The sequence below is a fragment of the Ostrinia nubilalis genome, chromosome 6, assembly GCF_963855985.1.
Source record: "Ostrinia nubilalis chromosome 6, ilOstNubi1.1, whole genome shotgun sequence".
NCBI lineage: Eukaryota > Metazoa > Arthropoda > Insecta > Lepidoptera > Crambidae > Ostrinia > Ostrinia nubilalis.
The window spans coordinates 5,303,432-5,327,396 of record NC_087093.1 but is presented as its reverse complement, the minus strand read 5'-3'; the positions used below and the strand labels follow the sequence as shown (position 1 = coordinate 5,327,396).

General features: G+C 33.9%; 1 protein-coding gene across 1 annotated transcript in view; it reads right to left on the bottom strand.

Annotated features, from left to right (window-relative positions):
* The window catches only part of LOC135072463 (uncharacterized), a 120,619-nt gene that overhangs the window by 51,511 nt on the left and 45,143 nt on the right, over positions 1-23,965 (bottom strand). The window contains exon 2 of the mRNA XM_063966375.1: positions 11,915-12,120. Coding sequence (XP_063822445.1) covers positions 11,915-12,120 — 206 coding nt within the window. The remainder of the gene's footprint in view (positions 1-11,914; positions 12,121-23,965) is intronic.

The following is a 23,965-nucleotide window of genomic DNA, read 5'->3' as shown; positions in this document are numbered from 1 at the left end:
TGTATGATGTCTTTGTGATGAGTCTAGAATAACGGGGCTGTTGGCGGCTAGAGCCAGAAAGTTTTGGATTTGTTCTCTATGGGGGGATTTTGCGGTTATCACCATGCTTAGCAGGCTGGTTGGTAGTTCCAGTATGGTAGTATAATACCTGGAAAGATGCTGCAGCCCACCCTTCAGTATTTTGATTGCTTAGTCGGCTCTTACGACTCACATGGGAAGATCTGATGCTTTTTAGGGTCACAACACAGGCCTGAATATACATCTTTACTGGATAATAATACTTATTTATTTGTAATCAAGTACAAATAAATAAGTAATTTGAGACAATCATCCATAACATTCCGGATTCCGCTGTATAAATAAATTTCGGTGGATTGGTTCTTAATTCCGGTGGCTCAAATACAATTTCGGTGGCTCTTGAGAATTTCAAATTAACATATCTCGAGAAGTATTAATAATATTTTGATCTCTACCATATAATTGAATAATACAAGTTATTTACTATTATTTCTGCCACAAAAAAGTTTTGGAAAGTGGAAATTAAAATTCGCCACCGGAATTAGGCAAAAATCGAGTTTGTTGATATTCACCCACTTCAGTGATAGCGTCAATTTGTATGCTAAGTATTATGTTAGCGCCTATACAAATGCTTCTTAGTACGTAAAAAAACTTTAAAACTATTCATCATCATCATCTTCATTTCAGCTAGAGGACGTCCACTGCTGAATATTCATTAGTTGTTACTTCTGTTAAAAATGCAAGCGAATGTTCAGCTTACCAAATTGTCACTTTGATTCGTATCGAATCGGCCGAATTGTGATTTCAGCGCTCCGGTTGTTTGTTGTCCAAGTTTCGGACACTGAATTGATGGACCAAACTTAAAATTCAACTACAACTGTTGGTAGGCGATTGCTCTTCTCAGCGCTCTTTAATTTTGAACCGCAAAAGATAATCTAGTGGAACACCAGCCGGCTTCCTGCCTGAGATAAATACTGTTTTCCCTATTCTTCCCTAATCCCTTACCCACCTAACTTTCTCCTGCTTGTTTTTATCTGTACAATATTCTTGTCGCGGCTTCGGCAAACAGGAAAATATTTGTTGTCGTGTGCGCTACGACTTTTGTCTATATTTATTTTCGATATAAGACATTGTCATATTAAGAATGAATAAAACATTAGAATTTAGTTTATCCCCGGGTCTACCAGATGGCGGTAATGGTGACTCAATTTATGAAGATTCCGGTTTGTAACGTTTTATTATTTTGAATAACGGGTGTTGCTCTGGGATGGGCTTATGTGGCGGTCGGCATAAGGCTCTATTTAATTTGGTTGATAAAAGGTATATGTATTGTGCTTGGAATACGGTTCCAATAGTAGAACATATTGTATCATATTCACAACTATACAAGTATGTAGTTATGTATAATGCTTCAGTTTGTAAAGAATAGCCTTAATATCTCCAAAAGAATAAAATGGTCGTCTAACAATGTATTTCTGTAGCTATACCGGGAAAGGTAACCTTCCCTTCTATTTTGCCTCATTGCAGAAACCCTGTTTAATAAGCAGAAGGTATAGATATCGCTCCAATTATTCAGCATTTATTTTGTCCTCGAGCCTTTCATTTCCATCGAATTATTACTGGGAGAGATAACGGATGTGTTGGGTCAGTTGGTTTTGCGGGTCACCGATTGTGCTTTATTTGTGCAAACATTTTAGAAACATAATAGCGTTCTCGGTTAAGACGATAACTTAATAACGTCAGGACTGCTCTCTTGGGATGTTTTTGGTTTTATGCAGCGGGTGACTCTCGGAGAAATTACAATGAGATTGGTGGACTTGCTACTAGACAGACAGTTGCTGTTTTATTACAATGACAATAGTACATTTTGTAATAAACGGAAGTGAACAAATATGGTTTAGTTTCTTTCGCCACTTCTTTACGGAACCAGTCTACAAAAATTGGTGTAAGATTATACCTCTAGTTATTAAAGATTTGCGCATTGAAAAGGCAATAAGGAAATCTAATTTATTTTAGATGCATTTCTACAGTCTATTCTGCGAACTATGTGAAACTAATAAAGATTGAAACATCCCTCGAGGAGAATTCTCGTAAATTTGTTTGTTGCAACGTCAGCGACGAGCCATTTACAGCGCGACCTATAAAATAAAAGGCAGCAGATACGCGCCGGTTCGCAACCAGTCATCCGTTTAAACAAATAATGTCGGATACTTCGGTATTTCTCTGTACTCTACGTAAAAAATTAATCGGTCTCGCTCGCTGTTGATACTTATCATGAACATGAATTATGACCCATGAGCCACGCAATGGGATATTTTTATCCTGAAATAAAATCGCGGTCCCAAGAGCCTACTAATTTTCGAGATATGTTCGCAAAAATGGTGGATGCTTAACTACATTGTATTATAATCGAAAAACATTTAGGCTATATTCTACTGAAATTAGGAGTTTAGAATAGTATTATGTATGTACCATACATACGCTCAATTATTGTCACCTATAGTAATATTGATTGAGATAATCTAATCTCATTATTATTTAGAATGTTACATTAATACTTACGTACTTTTATTTTGAGTTAAAAACGACCTTTCACTATCCAGCATACTTTTGAAAGACAAAATGGTATTGTCTTTCAAAAGTATGCTGGATAGTGAAAGGTCGTGGGTAGAAGTCGTATCTGAGGTATTCGATATTTTTAGCGCAAAACTTGTTTATTGAAATGGAATCTAAGTGGGCGGAGCAGGGAGTAGAAGGTTAGTCACCTAAAACAATGAAACATCTGTAGGAAGAATAATTGACGTGGAAATCCTAGCTTTCCATTGTTTTTTCCAAGTTTGCCTCACCTAGTTGAGCTGTCGTTGCTGGAAAAAACTTTAGGTGAGACAAAGTTTATCTACAATTACTAAACTACTTGTGTTCTAAAAACTAAATCAAAACTTGTGTAGAGTAGAACACTTTTACGATTCCTAGAACTCATTTTTTGCCCTGTGAATTGGAACACTTTCTCGTTATACGACTTAATATTAAGTTTTAGTCACGGACAATAATTGATCAGTTTGTTGCAATAATTTGATGTTTTTGGTTAACTTAACAAACAATGAACCTTATTGCAATTTCTCTCTAATGAGGGTAATTGTAGCAATAATGATCTAATTAATAGACAAATTGTTGGATATTTTCCCCGCTTCATTAATAAGTAGAATTGTTTCATTGACAACATTATACTGTGTTAGCGATACACATACGGTATTAAATTTCATAATTGACACCGCTGGGCGGCTCTACGTAATTTTATGACACTGTCAGTGGCAGTTTTCCGAATTAAACCCGTAGCGGTGATAAAATTTAAGCGGCCTATCAAGGCATGAAATGTCGGTAGTAAAAAATAATTATCTCGTCGACACAAACCAGAGTGAGTTAATAATATGTGACAGTTATGTTTCTATTTGAGAGAATTTTTATATTATTTTTTTATTTTTCCCCCGTCATGAAAAGCTTTTATGGTTTTAATATAATCCAGCTACTGAAAAGACGACAACACGTCATGACTCAGTGTAAGACAGTGAAAGTAGCATAGTAGTACTTAGGTGCACTGAAAAAATATGAGCTAAACTATTTTTGCTCTTTCGAATTTTACTCTACTTTGGAGAGAAATTTTTTTTTGCATAAAATAGGAAACTATTTGCAGTAAGCTTTATACAGACTGTTGCTGTTTTAGTTAAGGACAAGAGCCATTTGGAAGTCATTAATATAACAAGTAAAAGTGTGTTTATAAAACTAACTTAGTATCTACTAAGTATTATGGATAAATAGATTCGTATGTATTGAGAAACGACTACCTAATTCGACTCTGTCTTTTACGGTTACAAAAGCATGAACATTCGCAAATAGAGATTTGCGAATGTTCATGTTTTGATGCAGATGGCGTCACAAAGACCTGTCACGTCTCTAGACACATTTGCGGTGTCACTCGTGCGTTCGTCGTGTGTCATGTCGGAAACTTTAGCACTTTTGCGGTCGATCTTTTCCAACTTATTTTTGCGACACAAGGGAGAAACCATTTTTTTTAGGTAAGCTTAAGTATTTTAATTTGCAGTAGAACTAGTTATACGAGTAGTGAGATGAGACTATAGTATACCAACATTAAAGAGGAACTTGTTAATTATGACCCTCGTTTTCTTTCAATAGGTCGTATAGGATTTTATGAGTAGTAATACAATACCTATAGTGGATCTAATTGTTTATTTTAGATAGCTACTATGATTGCCATTATCTTATGATCAAATTCAATAATTTTATAAGAACAGTTTTTATGGTAGCAGCATTGGAATTTAACGCTTCCACCTTGGCGATAAAATGAGTTTATGATCATTTTATTTATAATAAATTTTTTTATTAAAATAAATGATGTAAATGATCTAAGAACCACTCACGTGTTCTCCTTTAAAATTCATTTACGGCGGGGTCTAATTTGATAATTAAATCTCTTCAATAGTCTATTTTTAATTGAGTTACAAACTTTTATATTTATAATTTAAGTAATTACGATCATCTGTGTTGATTTAACTGTTAGACAAACACTCGAGTCAGAAAATGTTATAAAGCACTGTCATAATATAAACTGGCTGGCCGTCAAAGTTTCCAGCAACTTTGTACTGGAGCTTTCATGCTCAAACACAATTACGCAGTAGACGCATACTCGCAGCAGTCATGACATTGTATAATTAGTACCACAAATATCGTAAATTTGTAGTTTTAAGAGTTGTTATCACGTTGACGGACAAAAACGTGATTAAAGTGGGCATGTTTTACGGATTAAAATGCCAACAGTAGCTACCATAATAAATAAAATAGTTTATTAGCATTAGCTTTCAGAACTCAGTAATTACCACAGTTTTAAAATTGCAACTTATCTTTTTTTGAAGCGTAAAGTGCGGAGTAGGTACGAGTAGTTTAAATACAGTTAAGTTGAGACCGGATTATATGCAACATAAAAAGCTATGCAAAATTAAATAATACATTTCAGGAACGAAAAAAGAAAAAAGTAAGTTTTCATTTATACCCATTTCAAAATCAGCATACAATTATGTTTGTTAGTTTGGAAAACACGACCTTTTTATTCACATTTCGTTAGAGGAAAAGTTTGATTTGAAAAATATTATTACTTTTGTCACATTTCGGGACGCAGAGTGAGTGCGCTGCACTCAGATAAATATTGTAAATGTATCGTTAATATGCATCTTCACTAGATTTTAGGTAAAATATGCTATTGAAGAATGACTTTAATATGCAAATATGCAAATGCATCCGGTCCCTAGTTATGACTAAGTATGATACAGATAAAGTCATAAAAAGTCATAAATACTGTGTGATTTTTTGCTCTGTTATAGCTCTGAAAGATTTGACTCAGTAATATTGCTTGCGGCTCACAAGCCATATTTGTTTGTGTCATTTGTGTTTCCATTAATAACAATTAATATTGTGAGTGAACTCATGTTCGAACACTATTTGGGTTGGTTTACGGCAAACCCGTGTACTTCTAATCAAATTCACGCTAATTATTGGAAAATAACAGATTTATTCGGGGAACTAAATTGTATTCACCAATGGTTAGAATTTAGTCGTAAATATTATCGAAACGAAAGATGTGTGTATGAAAATCAAACTTTTCCCGAAAATTATTAGTTTTAGTAGAATTATTAATATCATTTTGAGTATTTTATTATAGGCTTTATTCTACAGTTTCATGTTTCGCAAAAATTATATTTCTGACTTTTGTATCATAATTTTACGCTATTTACCTACCTATTAGCCTTTTAGTTCTCCATTATGGGAAAACAAATAGAATACTAAAAATTGTGCCATTTTGTGAAATTTGAAGCATAAAAACGAAACCTTTGAATTCACATTTCATTCGTGTATTCATAATAATATGGGACATTTTCTCTGAAAACATGTTTGCATTAAGACGGGTATTAAAATATTTTACATTGTTTTATTTATCCAGGGGATATGTATGTGTTGAAAACATAGAAAAAAAAAAAAAAAAAAAAACATACGGGTCGAATTGAGAACCTCCTCCTTTTTTGAAGTCGGTTGAAAAGAAGCGCCACAATTGAAGTTTTTTTACCACAGTTTTCAAATAACAAGCGAGCTCATAAAGTGTTTCTCACAGTTTTCTCAGCAGAGTTTAATATCTTAAGGCTTGGTATTTCTGCTAAAGTAGGTATTTCGCGCTGTCAAAATCTGCGCGCGCAATACTTCGCCGAAGACAGCGCGCCAAAGAGCTCTCGCGGCTACACAGTATAGAAATACGCAGTTTAGAAATACGCAGTTGGTTAGGTTAGGTTGACTTACTTCCGTTCAAGCGTCACACTCACAGCACTTTCTAATACAAATCATATCCAAGTGATACAAATTAAAACAACTTTCAAAATTTTTGGGAATATATTTTAGAATCGAATAAATATAGAATATACAGTCTAATTTTTTAGAAATCAGCAGAAATGTCATCAAAAATGGCCAACTGACATAAAAATATTTTTAGTCTGTGAACTAGTGATGCGACAAAACCTCTCGTTAATCGCGAAGTGAAATTATTGTAGTACTTGCGTATCATCGCAGGGTGATCGGCAAAATACTAAAAATATGCAACAAAGTCGCAACATTGAATGTGAACTGATTATAAAATTTTCGAGAACAGGAAACAAACTGTATGCACAGATGTAATCAAAAAACACACTGGACAGTAAAACAATTAATGTTCGTAATCCGTAAAGTTATTAAACTTCAAATAGTTGCAAAAAGTTCTGTTTGACAGTGTTGCTACTAGTGACATCTCGCTCGCTCAGTTCTTTGTTGCTCTATTCCGCTAGGGAGGTAATTTAAGATGCTATCAATTGAAAGAAGATTTTTATTTTCTTTTATTTTATTTACTTATATTATAGGAAAATAAGCAATGGAAAGTAAGCATAATTGCATAAAAAAGTAAAATAATTTCGTTTAAATAAAACCGACTAAAAATTAAACTGACTCCGAAAAAGTATACACTAAAAGTAGAAAAATAATTTTATTATAGCCTGACCAGGAACATAAAAACCCTCGCCATGTTGCGGAAAACTAATGGTACTAATTTCTTTTAATGGCAAATGGACATGGAGGGGGGGAGGATGCCAAAGATGCGAAACTCTCTCTTTGATGACATTACGGTATAAAGTTACAAATAACAACACCAACTACAAAGTACTTCTGCTTAAAAACTTGAAATCGAACCGCCCTTCCGCCACTGTAACGCATTGTAACGTTTTTCAAGACCTCTCCCCCCAGATTGCATTACGTAACACTAGAACGCCCCCTTAGCAACAAATACCACTTCTCACTAAAAAAAACGCTATTTTTGTTTTCACCCACCAGAATGGGTTTTTACCCAAATCACCCAGTTTTAACCCAATCGGGTGAAATGGGTTTTTACCCACTACCCATCTCTAGTTACTCGTAGTAGCGATTATTTAGAGCTTGGATAATAAATTATAGTTGTTGCAATTCACAAAGCTTTGCATGTGGTTAATTACATTAATCAGTACACGCATCAATTTTGTTCAGTCTTTTTGTTTATTAATAAATAAAAATATCATACTAAAATTGCATACATATTTGTTTGTATTGGTCTGGGTGTTTTCTTTCCATAATTTATGTATAACGTATGTACGGGGCTCTGTATCGAAAATCACTATGAGCAATAAGCATCACACACGGTTACCTGGAGTGCGAAGATTCTTCCATCTTGCAGCGTAGACCTTTAGCTACAGACCTTAGACAGTATTTTTGTGAAAATTCTTACGCATGGTGGAAGAAGGGACGCTCTAGACACTCAAGTCTACAAGAAGTCACATGAACTCCAGTTTTAAATCCGTTGACATCTGCTGCATCTGCCATCTTTTTGGCTAGAAGATTCTTCTATCTTGCAGCTTAGACCTTTAGCTACAGACCTTAGACAGTATTTTTGTGAAAATTCTTACGCATGGTGGAGGAAGGGACGCTCTAGACACTCAAGTCTACAAGGAGTCACATGAACTCCAGTTTTAAATCCGTTGACATCTGCTGCATCTGCCATCTTTTTGGCTAGAAGATTCTTCCATCTTGCAGCTTAGACCTTTAGCTACAGACCTTAGACAGTATTTTTGTGAAAATTCTTACGCATGGTGGAGGAAGGGACGCTCTAGAGACTGAAGTCTACAAGGAGTCATATGAACTCTAGTTTTAAATCCGTTGACATCTGCTGCATCTGCCATTTTTTTGGCTAGAAGATTCTTCTATCTTACAGCTTAGACCTTTAGCTACAGACCTTAGACAGTATTTTTTATTATTTATTTGTGTCAGTGTGCTCTTCTAAAGAGTGTAAGACGATTTTATGTAGGTACTATTAAAATGTAATTTTAACTCATTGGTTTTGTCTCATATTTGAGGAATGTACTATGTATCATGAGTAGAGTTTTCGTTTAAAAGGATGCGAACGATTTAAATTTCAATAAGTAGACAAAATTGATAATTTTTCATTATCAAAAATTTAAGCTTTCTCCAGTAACACTGATATTATTATACTGTGACTCATCAAAGTCATCATTGTCAAAAATATTGACAAATCGCGAACTGTCACGGCCAAAAAACTGACACGCGTCCGTCCTCCGTAAGCGCCACCGCGCGACTGATTGAGATTGTCCAAGCCGTCATGGACGATTTTTTCCACATTTTTTAACATAGTAACTAAATAAGACGCAATATAAAAATTTCATCCGTTAAAAGCCCTCAAGATATTTCTGAACTTTAGTTTAGTAAAAGATTTAGAATCTCAAATCGCTTATTTTAAAAATAAAACCATAAATAGAAAACGAATAGAGGTAACTTTGGGAATTTATTCTATCGAGTCAACTTCATCAAATCGTGTTTCCAGCCGTTAATAGCCCTAGAAAATATCCTCAACTATGCCCAATAAAAATCTTAGAATTTAATTTTACTGTTTAGTACCTCAAAAATGAAAAATGAAAACCCCATTTTCGCCATTTTCTCTGCTACCCGGCCTTAATACCAGTTTCATAATTTAGACTTATCAAAGTTTGGTATTCACTAACCTTAATGGATCTTGTTGTTGTCCAATAAAATACTTTCGTATTATGTTTTCATTATCCATAAGTCCAGGTTGAAAAAGTTCCGAAGTTTCTTACACCGCGGGGAATGGTTACCAAATCACATCGTTCACAACAAATTGCTTCAAAGTGCCACTAACAAAAGTGTCTCTGGCTTAAGTTTCGGGCATCTGAAGCCCGACGAGTCTCGTGGGTGCAAATCAATTTATTCAGAAGCATAAATAACTTACCGCAAACCTTAAGCTCTCAAACTGGTGCTGAAGTGTGCTGGGAATTCAAAGCCGGACGACTAGTAACCTTAATGTCAGTGCTGGTTTAATGGGACGATGAACAGTTTAGAATGGAGATTTCTCGCTAATTATTTTAAAAGTAAAGTGTCAAGTAACATTATCATCACCGGAAATATGAATTAAAGTAAGGGACAAAAAATCAACTTAATTTTGTACTTTTTTACCAAACTTCGTACTATCTACGTTCATCAGAAATAATGTGAGATTCTAATGGTGAAATATTTTTTTAAATTGGTCCAATAGTTTAGGAGCCTTTGTTATAGTGTAAATGTTTCCTATGTTTTTTTAGAATGTCATGTAGCCCCTTTATGTTCTTTTGCATTTACTTGGAAATATATTTTATTAATAAAATAATAAAGCAAGAAGAGATAAACTAATTTAGGAAATTAATCTCGTTCCGAGGGCTTGGTTTCCTGTAAAATTCGATAAAATTAAGCTCTGAAAACTGAAAATTGTCAAGAAGTTTATTTAGCGCTATACGCTGCAGTTGCCTGAATATTTAACGACACGTTCGTTTGTGCACACAGCAACAATTTCTATTAGTATTTTGTATACCAGAGCGCGTGCCGTTTTAAAGGTATCTGTGAAAACATCTGCCTTAAAAATTTCGAGCAGAATGCGGCTCCGCTAAAGCATTTCAGCTCCCTGAGGAATGGCATTGTTAATAAATTAAGGGTTTTTTAAAAGGTATTTTAAGTGTGTTTGCCTTGTATTGCAGAATCATTAATCATCAAATTATAAACACTTAATATGCAATAAAAATTTTGAATTTCAACCATCATACTTATTTGTGTTAATTACAATCATAAGGGTAAGTATGATGCTATGTGTATAATATTTCATGCAAAACCTTTCATCCTGTAAAATTACTACTGATTTCAGAAACGTATACTTTCAGATTGAATATTAAAAGTTGACTTAATTTCAGGCTTCAGGATAAGCATAATTAAATTAGAAAAGAAATATACAATTCTGCGAAAACAGCAAATATAATGTAGGTACCTATTTCAACTTTCTCTTTGATCATTGACCAAACATTAAATAATTAGTGGTTATTTTCCTATAGGTATGTACCTAAGTACGTAATGAAATTTATTATTTCATATGTTTACGTTTTGGCGTTTGTTTACTTAATACGTAAATAATAATTGTTAAACACCAACAACAATCAAATCGTAACGAAGTTAATAGTTGTGTTAGTAGTGGTTCAATCACGAATCGATTTGTCTAAAAACAAACTACGAATTATTGTTCCATTACTTAGGCTCAATTCGTATCGTTTCAGTCAAATGACGTCCACTGCTGGACAAAGGCCTCCCCCAAGGTTTTCCACAATGAACGGTCCTGCGCTGCCCGCATCCAGGCTCTTCCCGCGACCTAAAGGTCCTAAACCAGATCGTCGGTCCACCTAGTAGGAGGCCTGCCCACGCTACGTCTTCCAGCCCGTGGTCGCCACTCGAGAACTTTCCTGCCCCAACGGCCATCGTCTCTACGAGCTATGTGCCCCGTCCACTGCCACTTGATTTTAGCAATTCTGCGAGCTAATTATATAAGCAATTAAATTAAGCCATAAGATTGAGTGCAATAACAAACTATTGCACTCAATCTTATGGCTCAATTGCACTCAATCTTATTTTAACTTTGACAAACGTCAAAAATCTGTCAAACTCCATATATAAAGCACCGGTTAATGTTATTGTTACGGTTAAAACAAGGTGGCACAACTCAGCCTTAGAATTAGAGCAATATAACTGTCTTTCATGAGCTAAGTAGGGACTCGTATAAATACACAAACTAAAGTTGAAGTTAACTAACCCCATTAGAAGACTATATTGCTAAATATTGCTAGACAGTAATTTTGCAAAACCGAGTAACATGGATATTCAATTATCTATGTCCAGCGAGCTAATTCCACTAATTTAGACCGTTTCAGCGGCTTTGACCAGTCATTTCAGTTCTATTAAAGTTTCAATGTTATCAAAAATTCCGTTAGTTGTTGCTGTCAAAGATCAATTAGCTCATTTAGAAATAATTTACTATTTCATTGGACACATTTGCTAGATTGAAAATAAGTTCTATTATGTCAATAGACAATTTTAGAACACTTTATCATTGTGTCTGCAAAAAACTGTGATTTTTATTGTAAGTAATTTGTTTTATATTTTTTGCAAGTTTCACATATTTCGTTGACGCGGGATAAAGACCTAACATTACTTGTAAAACTAGCTAAGTAAAGTTATTTTTATTTACAATTAACTAGGTAATAAATACTAGGTTGCAATTAACTAGCCACTTGCTAGTACAAAGTACAAGTGTCTGCAATGAATCGCAGATGACACTTCCATACATTTTGTATGGAATCGGTCATTGAGCGTTCGAGCGGACGTTCAAGTTACAAGAACATTTTCAACCACTGTACACGTAGCACTAAAAGGAATAAACAAGTAAACAACTACTTACATCAACTTCAATGCCGGGGATGCCAAATATTCTGAGCGGCGGGACGTCCCGGGGCGAGTATCTGTAGAACTCCCGGTCCCCCCGGTACCATTTCACGGAATACAGCTCCTCCTTCTCCAAGTCGTAGAGGCACCGCATCTCCACCTTGGAACCGCGTTCGACTGCCTCTGGGACCACTACGTGGACGTTACGAAGGCATAACAGCCCTGGAAAGAAGGAAATGGGTTACTTTTGGAGAACTCCAGATGCGCGTCGTGATAAAAACTTATCGATCAATGTATGAGCTTATCGCGTAAATTAGATAAAATGCTTCGACAAAAGTTTATCATGTTAGTTAATTGATGAGAAGGACTTAAGACGATATAAGGATTGATTTAGTTTTGCATTTCGATTTTGCCTGTTACTCTGATCTACTCCGTTCTAGTATTACACACTAATTGACGTTAAGCGTACTTAAATATAGTTTAAGATTGTTAGATACAATCTTACAACAAACGTACTTAAATGACTACTTAGTGGCTTGTCTTGAAGACACAGAGATTATAAATATTATAATGTAAGTATATTTCATAACAAAATTCTATATATTTATGTATGTAAACTGCTTACTTGTAGTTTTATGGCTCTAGCTATGTCCAACCTCATATTCAGGTATAAAAAATCATAATTGAATCGGAACCCTGTTATTACTACCTTAAAGGCGGACCGGTCTTTATAAATAGTTAGGTAGGTAACTGTAGGAAGTGTAGGTAGTCATAATAATTACTTATCTGTAATTAAAACCATGATGACAAGCGACATACGATGTGGTAATATCTAGGATATTTATGTTTTGAGGTATCATTAGGTATTAACAGAATGAAATTTATGTCCGATGTTTAATTTTATGTCTATGTTACATGAGTAGGGGGCAAAATTGGATTTCGAAACCGTACAATTTAGTTCAACGCATTCGGAATATTGTACTCACTGAGCCAACCACAAAGTTATTTCGCGCTATGACGATTGTGGGGCTTTTTGCGAATGTCAATTTTACGTTTGCATCGAGCATCGAATCGGCACGCGTTTTGTTTCTTTGCTCACAAAAATGATAGTCGCTAGAGCACACGGATTTAAACTGTAAAATACTTTCCGCTTCTTTTATGGGCTGTTATAATATGTTAGATTTTATAAACCACCAAGTCAATCTAATTTTAGTTCTTTTGTTAACACTATTCAATACCTACTGTATTATCAAAACATAATCCACGATAGATAATATAAAAGTAAGTAAAAAAAACACAACAAATCAACTTACGTATTCTGCATTTTGTCACTAGAAAGCCTTTATTTTATGCTAATTACTATTCAATTTAATTAAAAGACCACAAAAACGAAGCAGAAAATAACAAAGGCCAGTCGATAATATTAAAAGAAAATAAGATTTTTTTCTATGTGGCCAATATCTCATCTTTTGGGCAGCGATTTAAAAAGGAGAATCATTTCAAAAGCTAACCTCTTTATTATAAAATATAGAAAAAAAAACATACAGCCGAACATAAAAAAAAATATCATTTTCATTTTTCATTTTCATATAAGGTACTTGATACAAATAAGGCCTACGTTCTAATAAGGCCTATACATCAGAAAACACAGATAAATAAATCCAACCGGGATAATACTTCAAGGACACGTACTCATATGCCCTATAACCCGGTAGAGTGCAAGAGCGTCCCGATCCACGATCCCAGCACCAATTGGCACGCGTTCTTCTAAAGTGGTGGGTGATTTCGTGCTCCCTTATAAAAATCTGCAGATTTCATCTTAAACTTTCGGTAAAATTACGCTGTTTTAGATTAAGCTTTTCTTAGTAATCGTTTCTAAATATTTCTTACTAGCTAATAATTACCTTTATTTGTACTACTGGCTATAGATGCATTATTTGTAAATTTTTAAAGACAACAAGAGCGAGATATCTAATAAGGCCTAGGCCTTATTTCAGCATGGTAGGCCATATTAGATACTTATGTCAACACCTGATTACGGACAAATTCATTAAACTAAATGAGTCAAAGAGTAACTAAATATTTATTTAATAAGAATGTTACTAACAGCAGGGAAAAAAAAAGAAAACAGAGTCGAAAAAAATTACTAAACCTGTAAAAAAAAAAGAAACAAAATACAAAACCAATAAAAAATGAGAAAAAAAAGCCGTATGTATAATTCTAAAGGAAAGGAGAATAAAATCTGGTATTATCATGCCTGTCTCGAAGACAATGTAGCAGATACGCTACCATAAAGGACTGCTTTTGGTGGTATCACAAAGATTGTGTAGGAGTTCGTAAAAATGATTCAGAAGCCTTTTTATGCCCTGTTTCTAACAAAAATTGAGATCTCATTTTGTTTACAAAAATTCAAGGCTAAATGATGTTCCTAAACTGATTTATTTAAGAGGTTTTATGTGTAGGCCTTATTCGAACACGGTGTTTTAATAAGCCCTATACAAAAAAATAATATTGTTTGTTTTTGATATTTCTTTTGATAATTTAAGTAAGGAATCATTACTTGGTTACTATGAATATTTAATTTTATCTATAATTTATGTATTATTCTTAATAAGTGGAATTTAAGTTTATCTAGATATATACAGTATATTTCTGTTTACTTGGTATGTACAATTTTGATAACGCAAACAAATCGACTTGTTTAATGTTATTAGACCGCATTTTGTTTAATACAACCTCAATTTTAAGGTCTAGAGGCATTTGAATCATATAGGCCTTATTCCGTGTAGGTGATTTATTAAAGCCAAAATCAGTGGTTTCGTAATTTGCTTATTTTGAATAGATTTAGTTAAAAATTGTGTTATTTTTTGTAATATTGCTTAAATTAAAGGATGGAAGAAGTTAATTAACCTTGTTGTTGTTGACTGGCGTTAATATTTATTGAAATATAAGCATTTAAAGTTAGATAGGCCTTATTTGTATCAAGTACCTTATTATAGCCTCCTCCTTTTTTGAAGTCGGTTAAAAATAAATTCAAAGAAACATAACTTAGGATGCAAGACTTTAATTTTACTTGATGCTTATTAAAAGCATTTTTGGCACGAGTAGAGTCACGATCAAAGGCAGTTAAGTTTGATTATAATCCGTTGGATGGTTTGCTTTAGTGTAAATTTTCCGGAATTCGTGAGTTCTAAACCCACCAAGCGGCAAATATTTAGACAATGAACTTGTGATAGATAATATTCTATCTAGATTGTAACAAGTATTTCTACCAAAATATACCTAAAACATATTCTTTTTCCTTCAAAGTGGAGTGGTTTCCTTTAAATGGCACTTTGTATTCTCTTAAAATTTAATATCACATTGAAAAGAGATTGAAACATGTATGTACATGTACAGAATGATCTTTGCCAAAATCTGTGGTAAATCATACTAGTAAAAGCAGTCTTTAGTATGAAAATATGGCTACAGTGCCGTATTTTCAAACTGAAGAGTGAGCCATTTTATGCATGAACAAATAAACACTGTTGGTAAATCCGCTTACAATTTAACGACAAACGCAAAATACTATCTAATTAAATTAATTATGACGCTAAAAGGTAGGGAAATAGCGTGAGTAATTGCTAATGATAACAAAAAAGCGGATTCGGCTGTTGCTTTCAAAAGTTATGATCGTTTTTAGGGTTCCGTAGCCAAATGGCAAAAAACGGAACCCTTATAGATTCGTCATATCTGTCTGTCTGTTCGTCCGTCCGTCCGTCCGTCTGTCCGTCCGTATGTTACAGCCATTTTTTTCCGAAACTATAAGAGCTATACTGTTGAAACTTGGTAAGTAGATGTATTCTGTGAACCGCATTAAGATTTTGATGCAAAAATAAAAAAATAATAATAAATATTGGGGGCTCCCCATACTTAGAACTGAAACTCAAACATTTTTTTTCTAAACCGAATAGTTTGCGTGACAGACGCTTCCAAAGTGGAAAAAAGTTGGTCCCCCCCTCTTAACTTCTAAAATAAGAAAATGAAAAATCGAAAAAAACATACGATGTACATTACTATAAAAACTACCAACGAAAATTGTTTTGAACGAGATCTAGTAAGTATTTTTTTTAATACCTCGTTAATCGTAAACCGCTTATTACCGCGTAATCTTTCATACTAATAACTTAAATAAAAAATAATAATTTTAATTTCATAAATCAATGGTACGGAACCCTCGGTGCGCGAGTCCGACTCGCACTTGGCCGGTTTTTCTTTGTAAAGAATTTTCAGGAGAAATATTATAAATAAGCTTTATGATATAAAAACCGTTTATCCGTACAATTTTTGTTATTGGATAAAGTATTTTATTTGGCATTTATACCTATTGCTGAAGCCTGTGGGTAGCCGGTGTGAATGAGTATAATACGCTTCCACAGAATTTGATTTAATATTTTTCAGAAAAATCTCGCTCCGATACTGATTCTTTCACGGTAAAACATAAAACATAGTAAACTAAAAACTATTACTAAAAATCAGTAACTGTCCTGACGTCAGACGACGTAGTTATTGCCAATAACGATGTGCGATTAATCATAACAACTTATGACGTAACATCGAGAAAGGTCGGTGGAGCTCCGAAACTATTAAGTTCTTGAAATAAAGCCACCGTTATTGTCAGATATAAAAAAGTCACAAGAAATGATAAAGTAAAAGAAAGCAGGTAATTCTCGTATGCTATTTCACTGAAAAGTCGTTTTTGTAAGATCTCTTTACTAATCATTACTTTGAAAGTTACTAATTTATTGAAAAGACGTTTATTGAGTCACTTAAATATTAAAACCATCAAAAAGTTTCTTCACTAACCATTAACTGAGCAAGCACACCCAACCGATTAGCGTAGAATTCTGCCTAAGCTTTCACATGAAGTGGGGTAATTTTACCCTCATCCATATTCTTTTCCACGCCATTCGCTTTGTGAGCCGATACCGTGAAGTACGGTCAGATATTATGTTTGGTCGCTGAGATGTTTTACGTTAGAAATTGTAAATATAAACCTTTTTCTAGCGACCCAAACATGGGTCGGGTAAGTGTGCACACAACACCGTAGGTACACTTGAAATGTATCGTGATGAGACAGAAACTAAGAGGAGAAGACCATGTTTATAGTTGTACTTAAAAAAAAACCTACACTAAAAAGTAGAAAAATAATTAATAATTACCTACTTATTTATTAGGATGAATTAATATGTATGTAGGTATACCATGATTGATACTTCTGGAGTCGGTGCCAAGATTATGAAACATGTAAAGTTTGCCTGCACCGACTCCAAAAGTATCAATCATGGTATACCTACATAAATATTAATTCGTCCTAATAAATAAGTAGGTAATTAGTAATTATTTTTCTACTTTTTAGTGTAGGTTTTTTGGAGTCGGTTTTATTTTTTTTTATAAAATTTTACTTATTTCTTGCTTTTTAGTTAACTATAACTAATTATTACCTTGATGTTACCACTGAAGGTAGGCAGTACATTTAGACCATATTCTTCATGTCTAGTGTAAAATAATATTCCCTACAAAATACAGGTTACCATATAGGAAACCTAAAAAGACCTTAAACCGTCAGCCCACCTTAAAAACATGAAAGAATACAACTGTTGGTCTATTTGTAACTACACTCAACATCAAATAAACCGTACCTTCCGCGACGCGAACTTTAAAGATTTTCTTCTGACACAATCATGGTACCCCAACAATATTGGTGTTATTTGAAAGCCCAATAAATATCCTTTAAGAAAAATACATTTCATTTCTAAATAAATGATTAACATATACCATAAATGTGACTTGAAAATAGACCTCACTTTGGGCTCACCTCTGGGATCAATTAGACCAATTTTTATGGTTATAATACCAAATAAAGATCTCACGTGTCCTCTTTAACAGATGGAAAGCGATTAATCCCAACTTAACAGTTTTATAGTCATAAAAAATGGCTATAGCGTAACTACCTATTTTTTTAAGAAATGACTCTGGATCCTTGTAAAGACACATTTTGGGGGTAAAAACCTTTCCTTTAATGAAATGAAGTTTAGAACTAGGCTTTCAAATGGTACCAATGTTGGTGGGAAGTGGGGATGCATACGTTTGATAAGTGCTTGTCGCGGGAGGTGCGATTTATTTGATGCCGAGTGTATAATATTTAAAGAATTATCCTCCAACTCCTAAGCATTAAGGAGTTGTACCTACCATGACCAGTTCATCATGATGAGATGATGAATATCTGATGTAAACACTTGAATGACTTTAGAAACTATACTTATCTATAAAATTAAAAGAATTATCTTCCAACTCCTAAGCATTAAGGAGTTTTACCTTCTATCATCAGCTCATCAATATGAGATGATGATTTCCAGGAGCAAATACTTAAATAACTTAAGAAAAAGTTTGAAAAACGATATACGTGCCTATAAAATTTGAGGGTTGCCCTCGATTTCCCTAGGATCCCATCATCAGATCCTAACTTGGTGACAATGGGACCACCTCAGAAGTGTACCCTATCGAAAAAAAAAAGAATTTTGAAAATCGGTCCACAATTGACGGAGTAATCGGTGAACATACATAGAAAAAAAAATACATACAGTCGAACATATAACCTCCTCCTTTTTTGAAGTCGGTTAATTACAGTGAATTATCTTTGCCAGCTTTTGCATCGATTTATGAAATTCTGCGAAAATGATATGCCATAAGCAAAACATTTTCGTAATGTCTCTTATTAAAATAAATATTTCATAACGTCTTCAAAAGGTCGAAAAAGCTACATCAATGCATTCTCAGAATTCCACGAATTCTTGTAAACGTCCATACAGGGTTCCATATAAAAATGTTTATGCTGCCTTCCTTGTTTTTTCTTTCTGTATCTAGTCAAGTTCGTAGTAATCAAAGTCAATGAAGGGAAGAGAAAAGCCCGAATAACTACGCAAAGTTTGCAAGCGACGCCGTAACTTTCCGACGAAACATATGCCTGCGAACGAAGTGGTCCCAAATTCTTCGTGGCTGTGTAATCGAAGTTTCGAAGAGCGTAATTATGTCATAAATATTTATCACAGTTCAGCCTGGAGTCACACAAACTTTAGAAATTGTTTGCGCTAAGATTTTTAAATTTTAATGTCTGAATTTTCGACGAATTTTAACACCACTCTTTATTTAAGTCTTAGTGTATATTCAAGCTTTTTTGAAGCTTTTATTTAAATTGACTTTTGATTAAAACCTAAATTGCTTATACAGGGTGACATTGCAATCAGTGTCCAAATTTTTAGGAGCGACTTACAATCAGTACTAACTTAATCGATTTACGTAAAGAAACCTTTTTTTTTCATATTTAATTTGTTTTATCAGCTATGCGTGGTTAAAAAATTGGCACACGTGGATAATTTACTTCGTTCACAGAAAAATACCTTCATATAGTTAACTGCAAAGCTTAAAAGACGTAATGGTGGGCGAAAATAAGCCTTATCTTTTAAAACTTAAGATTTATGGGCAATAAGATTTTCACTATTTTTTTTGCGAAAAATACCACGATTAAAAATAATAAAGATAAAGTTGTATTGTTAAATTGTTCTAGAGCTAATTAAAAAAATCGATACTGTTTGCAAAGTCACCTTGTATTAAAAGTCAATGACGCTTAATAAGTAAATTAAGGCGCTTACTTTTACATGGCTTTAACATCAATGTGACCAAAGGATTTCATCGAAAGTCTTTTAAATATGTAAATACATTTTAAAAAATGTGTCTGAAAAAGAGAGTATTTATTTAGTGATATAACAACTTTGAATAAAATATTAAGTCAAAGACAAGATCCACAAAATGTATTCACATTTTATATAATCTTACACAATTCCATCTTTAAAGAACAATCAGTATATCCAGACGCCGTAGTATGAATAATAAAATACGAGAAAACATGTGAATGCCACAACCGCACAAGTGTCACTCCCACACATTTACCAATCTAGATTATTTTTAGGGTTCGATACGATTACTATCGAATGTACGTCTGTCAACACCTTGTTTATCTGAACGCGTGACAAGCTGAAATTATTTACAAATACATCTACAATCCGTTGGGATAGTAAAAAGATAGTCAACGAAATGTAAAAATAGAACATTCATGCTACACAATATTGAGATACTCGTAGGCAGGATATCATAATATCAAAAAGTAGAATAGAAGTAGATGAATAGATCTTCACTTATTTCCCGAACCAAACTAACATTTGCTGTTAAATTCTGTGTTCACGTAGAATTAACTACTATTTAACACAATAGTTATTTGGTAGGGCAAGCTATATTTGGGACGTGTATAAGTGCCCTGGAAAGGGCCTATGTGCTGAATAAACTATTTTATTTAATTTCATTTCACAGTACAGTAACATCATAAAAACTGACATTATGAACAAATGCAAAATCGAAGTGAGTTTTTATATTCAGGAATAAATAATCACCATCTCATTATGAAGTAGGAACGAAAACCGGTCAAGTGCAAGTTACACTCGCGTGCAGCGGGTGTTGGGGTTACTTGCACTTCCACAGCTTCAATTTAGATGCAAATAATACAGTTATCTTTTAAACAGAGATTGAGAGATACGAGTGTATCCAATTACATTAGTTTTATCTTATTATATTTTATTCGACACCCACTTTACACTTAAAAATTTAAAACTTTGTAAGTATTTTTAGCGTTGCTTTTCGTAGGAAAAATGAATTTTTAATACAGTACCTCTAGCATGAACAACTTTCGTCTTCGAATCGTTTGCGTATTCGATAAAATTCGATACTCAATCTTCGAATTGAACGATAACGTGACAATTTTGATTCTCAAAATAAGTTTCGTGCAACCACATCTCATACTAAGTTCACTTTACGACACGTTTACAGGGGCGCTGTTGTAGTTTTCTTACTAAATCTTTTGATGGCGATTCGAGTACGCAAACGATTTGAACTCGAAAGTTTTTCGTGCTAGCCGTACAGAAATTGTGTCACAGAATAGTATTCGAACATGTAATAGCGTTTGAAAGAGCTCGTGGAGCACTTTCAGGATCAGTAATCAGTTTTTCGATATCTTGTATAGTTTAGAAATAATCGAGTGAGATCACTTATCATTTCAACCCTGTATAAAGTTTTAAGTAAAAATGTACTACCGATAAGTACGCCACACCACGGATAATTTGCATTAGGCCCCTTACGTATACCGAGCTGGTTTATTCGAATGAGCTATTGCGAAACTCTAAAATCCTTATTATCTTCAGTTTAATCCGGTAAAAGGTAAGGGTCATTCCGCACAAATTGCACATAAGCCCTTAATTTGAAGTTAGTTGATGCTTTGATATGTTTGTGCCAGAAGTTTGGAACGGTTCTCTTGTTTTAATCACTGAAGCTTTTAATAATTTATATAATTCATTCCAGACCTCTAAAGCAGTTCAAAATTTACTCTACCTACTGGGTTGGAAATTATAGGCTTTTGAGTATAAAATATTCAATATCTATCAAATTTTAAGACAGCCAAATTTCTAAGCAACACGATCGTCCTACTTAACTAATACCCTGTACTATCCTTTCTAATCGTTTTGTAGGAAGTTTATCTCGAGCGAGTAGAATAAATGATGGTTTTCGGTGACAATATCAGGCGCAGTGTGAGTCGGAGCGGGAGTAGTTTATTACTTCTGTACCACCAATACGCTATATTCGCCATAACCATCACTCTACTTCTGTAGAGCCATTTTTCCATGTAGCTTTATTATTTTTAGCACAATGTTACTTAAAACAAAGTTGTCAGTTGAAAATTAATTGAACATCTCGTAGCTCATCAAACTATAATTTACTTTGCAAATTAGCATCTCATCATCATCATCATGTCAGCCATAGGACGTCCACTGCTGAACATAGGCCTCCCCTAATGCTTTCCACATTGATCGATTGGTAGCGGCCTGCATCCAGCGCCTCCCTGCCACCTTTACGATGTCGTCGGTCCACCTTGTAGGTGGACGTCCCACGCTGCGCCTTCCGGTACGCGGCCTCCATTCCAGAACCTTGCTGCCCCATCGGCCGTCAGTTCTGCGCACTATGTGCCCTGCCCATTGCCACTTCAGCTTGCTAATCCGTCGGGCTATGTCAGCGACTTTAGTTCGTTTACGGATTTCCTCATTTCAAATTAGCATCTATTAAAACAAAATTAGATGCCATAGCGCTAAGTGACATGCTTTAAAACATTTAGGCTGAGTTGCACTACTTAACTATGACCGTAACTATAACGATAACCGGTGTTTTTTGTATGGAGTTTGATAGATTTTTGACTTTGTTAAAGTCAAAGTAAGTTGGTGCAACTCAGCCTTAGTGTACTCGCGGCCTAAAGTTCCTCTTAAATGGCGTAAGTTTCGTTAGACCGCTATTAAGAGGGTGACAGAGGATCTTTTACTCTCCTCTCTGTTGCCCTGTGACCTGTATCCACTTATGTCTGCCTACGTCACGCATCAAACAAAACATCGCCCACACTGAAACCTGAAATAACTGAACTTAGTTTAGCAGGAAACAAAATTGAAAAAAATACATGTAGAAGTAGAGAACAAGTTCGAAAGTCTATCTTTGTGGTAGCAGATCTTAAAAGTTGTCGTTTGAAGTATCAAACACTTTAAGTTGTGGTGCTATAAATAAATACACTACCCACTAGCGGCGACAAGGTAATCTACTTTCCTGAAAAAAGTGCTTCCCGTGGGCTCTTATAGTGTAGGTTTGTCCTATCCATAAATCATCTGCGGAATGATTGATGAGATCGCCTATAAGTGCCACAAAAAGTCAAAGATTGTGAGTGGTAGTATTGAATCAATATTTTTATATTTTATTACAAACATTTGAAGATATACAGTGTGAGTCACGTTAAAGTGTACATATGAAAATAGATGAAACTAGACCTATTTTTATCGACAAAAAAGAGGTCAAAAATTTTTTGAGATTTTTTTAAAAAAAATTAATGAATTTTTTTTCTTCCAATTACTTATTGTAAAGAAAGCGTAATAACTTTTAAACTAAGCGGTATATCCTGATAAAATAAAAACAGTAATAATGCTAAATAACAGGCGATACTAAAAAAAATACATAAAATACACAAAAAAGGCCAACAAATAGTAAAAAATGAAACTTTTTGAAAAAAAAAACTGCTTTTAAATTCGTGTTTTTTAGGTTATTTGATAAATTTCTCCAAAAAAGGCCCCTATAACTGGTGGTTTTTATTACTTTGTATTATTCTCTATCGTATTACCTTCGTAAAACCAAAAATTGCATGTCTCTATCCCTATCACAACATTTGCTATGATCGTTTGAACAAAGGCCTGCCACAACATTATTCTCCGCTACAGGTAGAGACAATTTTAATTTTAACTAAAATGCTTATTTTACTTCGAAATCTTTTGTTTTTATATGAAATCTAACTTGTCTTTATCAAAATTACAAATCTAGAGCCATTTTCAGTTTCGTTGTTACCGAAGCTTTGAATGGCGCGCCCGGAGAGGCTTAGTTCAAACGATCATTGCAAACGTTGTGATAGGGATAGAGACATGCAATTTTTGGTTTTACGAAGGTAATACGATAGAAAATAATACAAAGTAATAAAAACCACCGGTTATAGGGGCATTTTTTGGAGAAATTTATCAAATAACCAAAAAAAACACGAATTTAAAAGCAGATTTTTTTCAAAAAGTTTCATTTTTTACTATTTGTTGGCCTTTTTTGTATATTTTATGTATTTTTTTAGTATCGCCTATTATTTAGCATTATTACTGTTTTTATTTTATCAGGATATACCGCTTAGTTTAAAAGTTATTACGCTTTCTTTACAATAAGTAATTGGAAGAAAAAAAATTCATTAATTTTTTTTAAAAAAATCTCAAAAATTTTTTGACCTCTTTTTTGTCGATAAAAATAGGTCTAGTTTCATCTATTTTCATATGTACACTTTAACGTGACTTACACTGTATTGATGAGCAGAGTCAATAAATAATTAATTAGGTCGTAGAACATTGTCCTTTAATAT